This window comes from Tupaia chinensis, unplaced genomic scaffold, assembly GCF_000334495.1.
Source record: "Tupaia chinensis unplaced genomic scaffold, TupChi_1.0 Scaffold000350_1, whole genome shotgun sequence".
NCBI lineage: Eukaryota > Metazoa > Chordata > Mammalia > Scandentia > Tupaiidae > Tupaia > Tupaia belangeri.
In genome coordinates this window covers 5,930,501-5,936,752 of record NW_006159844.1, presented here as the reverse complement: position 1 = coordinate 5,936,752, position 6,252 = coordinate 5,930,501, and the positions used below count along the sequence as shown (strand labels likewise).

The 6,252-nt window shown below is 37.8% G+C and overlaps 1 protein-coding gene across 1 annotated transcript in view; it reads right to left on the bottom strand.

Moving 5' to 3' along the window:
• Positions 1-560: 560 nt before the first annotated feature.
• BAZ1A (bromodomain adjacent to zinc finger domain 1A) overlaps positions 561-6,252 on the bottom strand; it is a gene marked incomplete in the record, with an annotated part of 136,939 nt that continues 131,247 nt past the window's right edge. Inside the window, 3 exon segments of the mRNA XM_014589296.2 lie at positions 561-1,525; positions 2,722-2,809; positions 5,824-5,966. Of these exon segments, the coding sequence (XP_014444782.1) occupies positions 1,329-1,525; positions 2,722-2,809; positions 5,824-5,966 (428 nt within the window).

Sequence of the window (6,252 nt, the reverse complement as noted above, 5' to 3'; positions counted from 1 at the left end):
TATAGTAAATTAATGTGAGAAATGAAAAAATTAAAAAAAAAAAAAGAAAAAAAAAAAAGAGTACTTACACAAACCTGGGTGGCATATTCTACCACATATGTAGACTGCACGGTATAGTGTATTGCCACCCAAGTTGAATATGCATTCTGTTGACTTAAATGTCATTATGCATTACATGAATCTGTGTATATAATACACACATATTACATTCATGTGTGTGTATATATGCACATGAGTGTAATACGTGTGTATTATATATATCTATACACACACACATTTTTTTTTTAACCGCTAGTATTGTTTAACAAGGTGGGCATATTTTAAACTTTCTTTCAGCTTCTTAATGAGACTCTATGCATAAAATGTTACTGTTATTGATGACTGGTATCTTACTCCTTAAGGGTTTTGACAGAAAAAGGCTGAGTTACTGCTACTGGCACTCAAGTATAATAAAACATTGGTTCCTACAGTCTGTATGTATTACATGCAGAAGTCCAATTCTGATTTGCAAAAATTCCAGAAATTCAGATTACTTGTAAAAACGTATCATTTTATTTGTACACTTAAAAAGTTATACATAGAAACAGTACAGTTCTATAAAATTGAAAGAACTGCCAGGGGAGAGGAAGTTTTTTTTCTTTTCTTTTCTTTTTTATTGATCATTAAGGAGGTTAGAGAAATAACACAAAAACACAGTAAAATGTTTAAAAAATTAAAGAACATTTTCCAAGTATAAATTTTATAAATACAAAACAAATTCACAAATTACTTTGAATGCTAAATAAATATCTAGTTAATAAACTCAGACTTAATACCTCCAGCCAGTTACTGGTACAGCACTTCAAAGATAAAAAGGTGGATTCATTCATGTGTAGTGTTCAAAAATGTGCTCATTAAAGAATTCTTAAGACATATACACATTTTTTCTAAGCTGTGCTATAGCAGAAGACATATCTGTGCAGATAAATCTCCTTTGATACCACACCTTTAAAAATATCAATGATAGAATAGATGAAAAAATATTTTCCAAGATATCTAGACACATGAATGATCTAAAAAATATATAAAAGCCTCTGTAAACCAGTACTGTATTCAATACATCTATTAAACTTATTAGATAATGAACAAAACTGTATCAAAGGAAATCCTTTCTACATTCTCCTGAGTGCTTAATGTTAAAATTGAGAATATAGTGCAGGCCACACTTCAATGTGGTCAATTGGTTGTTATTGCTTTATATATTATATGTCTGCTTTAAAGCAGGATTTAATGTTCCATTTTAATGAACAATTCGCTTTTCCTCGAACATATCCTTTAGAAGGACAAGGTTAGACTCGTGATTTTTTTGCAGCCGGTGGTGTGATAACTTGGTCCACATTGCTGGGTGTGACATGGAGTCCAAGCTTTTGCGCCTGAATATGAAAAAACGCTTGAAGCCTAGTTCCAGCTTTTGCTTCACTCGTGTTACGAGGGTTGTACTCAAAACAGTTCGAAAACATTAACTCAATATCATCAATAAACTCAGCTAGAGAGAAAAAAAGCAAACAAGATTAGAATTAAAGTATATAAGTGATAATTTTTATATAATATCTAGAAACTCATTAAGAAAATAATATTCATTTTTTTTCTTTAGAGGAAGGACTGAAACAAGGTACAAGGGTTCAAAATTATTCTACTGTAAATATTTTAAAACAGTCTTGAAACTGGGATTAGCAGATGGTGTAATGGTTACATTGCTGACTTGCATGTAGTCAACCGCTGTTTGAGTTCTGGACCTAGTGGCTTAAAAATTCATGCTGGGGTAGGGGAGGCCGGCAGGTGGTGTGGTGGTTAAGAGCGCTGGACACCTGTATGCACCCACATAGCCAACCACACAGTTTAAGTCCTGGACCTGGCAGCTTGCTTTCTCACTTTCTATCCCCCACCCCTCCCAGTCAAATTAAAATAAATAAGTAAAATAAAAATAAATAGTTAAAATAATTCTTAAAACACACACACACACACACACACACACACACACACAAAACACAAAAAAACTCATGCCAGGCATGTGTGCATTCTCAAAATCCTGAGAGAAGAATGGAGGAGAAGGGATTGTAGCGTGGTCATCGCCACTTGGGAGTGATTTCTTGCTTTCTGTCTGTCTGGCGAGCACACATACCCTATAACAAAAATCTCTCTTAAAAAAAAAGTCTTGAAACTATGTATATATGTAATTACATACTTGATGTAATTATAAAGAATAATTTTTTTAAGAGTTTTTTTTTTTTTTTCTATAGGGCGCATGCACTTGCCAGACAGACAGAAAGAGACAGAGACAGAAAGCAAGAAATCACTCCCAAGTGGCGATGACCACGCTACAATCCCTTCTCCTCCATTCTCCTCTTGAGATCTTAGGCATGCACACACACGCGCCCAGCCTGAGTTTAAGCCACTGGGTCTGGGACTTCGAACCGTGGCTGACTACGTGGGAGTCCAGCGACATTGGGCATGTGTGCACTGCTGACCCCAAGAATAATCTTTTAATATGATAAGATTCTACAAAATCTGTAACTCATCCAATCCTCATCCATCCTCACCTCCATATACATTGGTAAGTATTTTAGATATCTGTTGAGATGCCATCTACGTAACATCATATAACACAGGTTGTTTAAAACATTAAAATATCCTCCAGCTCTTTGAACAAAAATAATTATCAAAGAAAAACAAATTACTTACATGCTAGTTTATATTCACATTTATTCACTTTTTCACGAATTATATTTAAGGCAATGGGCTTCTTGATGATGTCATAGTAGTCCGGTACCTATAACAATTCAAATATATATCTCAATACAGAAAATTTATGGGACATAAATGGTCAAATACATAAAGGTTTCTGCACCTTAAAGCAATGCATTATCAACCTCTGAATATTATTTTCCATTAAAATCATAATATTATTTTCAGTTATTACAAGCAGAATTCTCCTTGGGGAAAGGAAAAAAATTATAATTGGGCTACACTTGCAGCTTGAGAAATATGTTGGGTTCATGTGTGTACATGCCCAAAATCCTTACAGGGAGGAGAGGGGATTGTGGTACAACCATGCCCTATTGCAGGGGCATTCTTTCTCCCTGTCTCTCTGTCTTTGCCACTCTTTGGCAAGCATAAACACCCTCTGACAAACTATTTTTTAAAAAATTATGTTTGGCCAGCCTATAACATGGTGGTTAAGGTAGCTGGTTCTCACGTGGTCATCTACACGGTATTTGTCTAGGACCTGGTGGCTTGAAAAACATGCTGGGCATGTGTGCATGTGTGCTCAAACTCCTAAGAGGAGAATGGAGAAGGGATTGTGGCATGGCCATCCCCTCTGTGATTTCTCATTTTTCCTCTCTCCTTCTCTTCTCTCCAGTGGCCACATGTGCCCTGTAGAAAAACTAAAAACAGAAACAAAAATGAAACAAAAATGGTGCTTTTGCTGTGTGTGTCTTCCTCTCTATATAGATAAATAAACATATCTATAAAAATTTATTTAAATTAAGGGGACCAGCAGGTGGCATGGTGGTTAAGGTGCTGAACACTCCCACATGGCTGACCATGGTTTAAGTCCTGGGCCTGGTAGCTTGCTTTCTCGCTTTCCCTGTGTCTCTCTCTCTCTCTGATCAAATTAAAATAAATGAATAAAATAAATAAAATCAAATAATTCTAAAAATAATTATTTAAATTAGCATTATTGCATTTGTAATAAATGAATAAATGTATGTAACATAAAGCTTAATTTAAGATAAAAGGTACCCAGGTTAGGTCACCATTGTTATCTAAGAGTATCTATTTTTAATTTAATTTTATTTATTAATTCATTTTATTTATTTGGACCAGAGAGAGACAGAGAAAGTGAGAAAGCAAGCCACCGGGTCCAGGACTTGAACTGTGATTGGCCATGTGGGAATGTCCAGTGTCTCAACCACCACTCCACCTAAGAGTATCTATTTTTTACATCAGTGTTTCCCAAAGTGTAGTCTCTATTGGCATCATCCTAGACCTAGTGAATGAAAAATTCAGGTGGGGCTCAGATATCTGTATTTTAACGAGTTCTCCATGGGATTCGTTTTTTTTTTTTAAGAGAGATTTTTTTTTTTGGAGAGATTTTCACTATAGGGCGCATGCGCTCGCCAGACAGACAGAGAGAGACATAGAGACAGAAAGCGCGAAATCACCCCCCAGGGGGGATGGTCATGCCGCAATCCCTTCTCCTCCATTCTCCTCTCGGGATCTTGGGCATGCACGCACACGCGCCTGGCGTGAGTTTTAAGGCACCGGGTCCGGGACGTGAACCGCGGTCGACTATGTGGGAGTCCAGCGACATAGCCATTACGCTAACTGCTGGTTCCCAAGAGAGATTTTGCTATAGAGTGTGTGAGCTTGTTAGAGAAACAGAGAGAGACAGAGAATGAGAAATCATCCCCCAGGTGGGATGGCCATGCCGCAGTCCCTTCTCTTCCATTCTCCTCTCTGCATTTCAGATATGCACGCACATGTGCCTGGTGTGAGTGTCAAGCTGCTGGGTCTGGGACTTGAACTGTGGTTGACTACACTGGAGTCCAGTGATGTAACCATTACACAACCTGCTGGTCCCCCAAATGATTCTGATGCATACTGAAGTTTGAGAACTATCTTAAGAGATATACCACTAATGGTACTCAACTGAATTAGCTCTACTCATGTTCACTACAATAGAAAAAAAAAACACTGATATTTAGTCCACACATTGTCAACATTTATAAAGAATCAGTCATAGGATTAAGAGGGGCTGAGGATGGCGGCCTGATGGTGATGTAGTGCTAAAATATCATGTCCTGTGAGGCTGGGTTCATGTCCACAGACCTCCTTGAGTATAGTGGGCACTTGTGTGCCCATGATCTAGGTTGGCTAATGATGGGGGTGGATCTTGTATAAGACTGTTGAGAGTGCTCTTTGTCTCACTCATGAAAAAAATAAAACAAACGGGGGCCAGCAGGTCAGCAGGTGATGTTGATGTTAGGGTGCTATACTCCTACATGGTCAACTGCAGTTTCACTCCCAGAACCAGTGGCTTGAATCTCACACAGGTGTGCATATGTGCTCAAAATCCCAAGAGGAGAATGGAGGAGAAAGGAATGCAGGGTGGCCATCCCCTTGGGGGGGGGGGTGATTTCTCACTTTCTCTCTTAAGTCTCTCTGGTAAGTGCACATACCCTGTAGCAAAAGTCTCTCTGTCAAGAAAAAGAAAGCACTGCCTTTCCGGTGGTGACAACCTCCCCACGAGAACATGCCTCTCGCAAAGGACCTCGTTCATCCCTCTCCGGAAGAGAAGAGGAAACACAAGAAGAAGCGCCTGGTGTAGCCCAAATTCCTACTTCATGGATGTGAAGTGCCCAGGATGCTATAAAATCACCACAGTCTTTAGCCATGCACAAACAGTGGTTTTGTGCGTTGGCTGCTCCACTGTCCTGCCAGCCTACAGGAGGAAAAGCGAGGCTTATAGAAGGATGTTCCTTCAGGAGGAAGCAGCACTAAAAGCATCCTGACTCAAGATGAGTGGGAAACCATCCCAATAAACACATTTTGGATTAAAAAAAGAAAGAAAGAAAAAGAAAAAGAAAGCACTTAAAATAAAAAAGAGGGGCTGAGGAAACTATGTTATCTAACTCCATTTTTTTTCAATATGGGAACCAACCCCTCCTTTTTTTTCTCCTTGGTAGACATTGATTAATAGTTGTTCTGACTATTTCAAAGTTGCCACGTGGACTAAACTGGGTAATAAACATGAACATATTTTATAAAGTCTAATATTACCTGGATTTTAGAAACAAGTTTCAAAAAAGGCCAGCTGTCATCATGCCGTACTAGTTCCACAACAAGTTGTTCAAAAGCTGATAATTCATGAACTCCTCCCTGTCGGCCAGAACTCCTTCGATTCAGTGTCATAGGAGATGACTCTGGATAAATAATTAAAACATTTTAAGTGATTAAAAAAGGCAAAATGTTTGATTACCACAAGCTAAACTAGATGTGTAGGTTACCCCAAATTTTGACAGTCTGGTAACTGTGTCAAGTATATGACATTCTTTAACCAATAAATTCTATTAATTCTACATGTCTGAATAATGCAATATGGCCTACCCACAGTCCTTTGAAGGAGCATTTTTATGTTTAGCTGCTTTTTAAATATCTAAGTTTTATTTTTATTTATTTATTTATTTATTTATTTATTTATTTATTTAT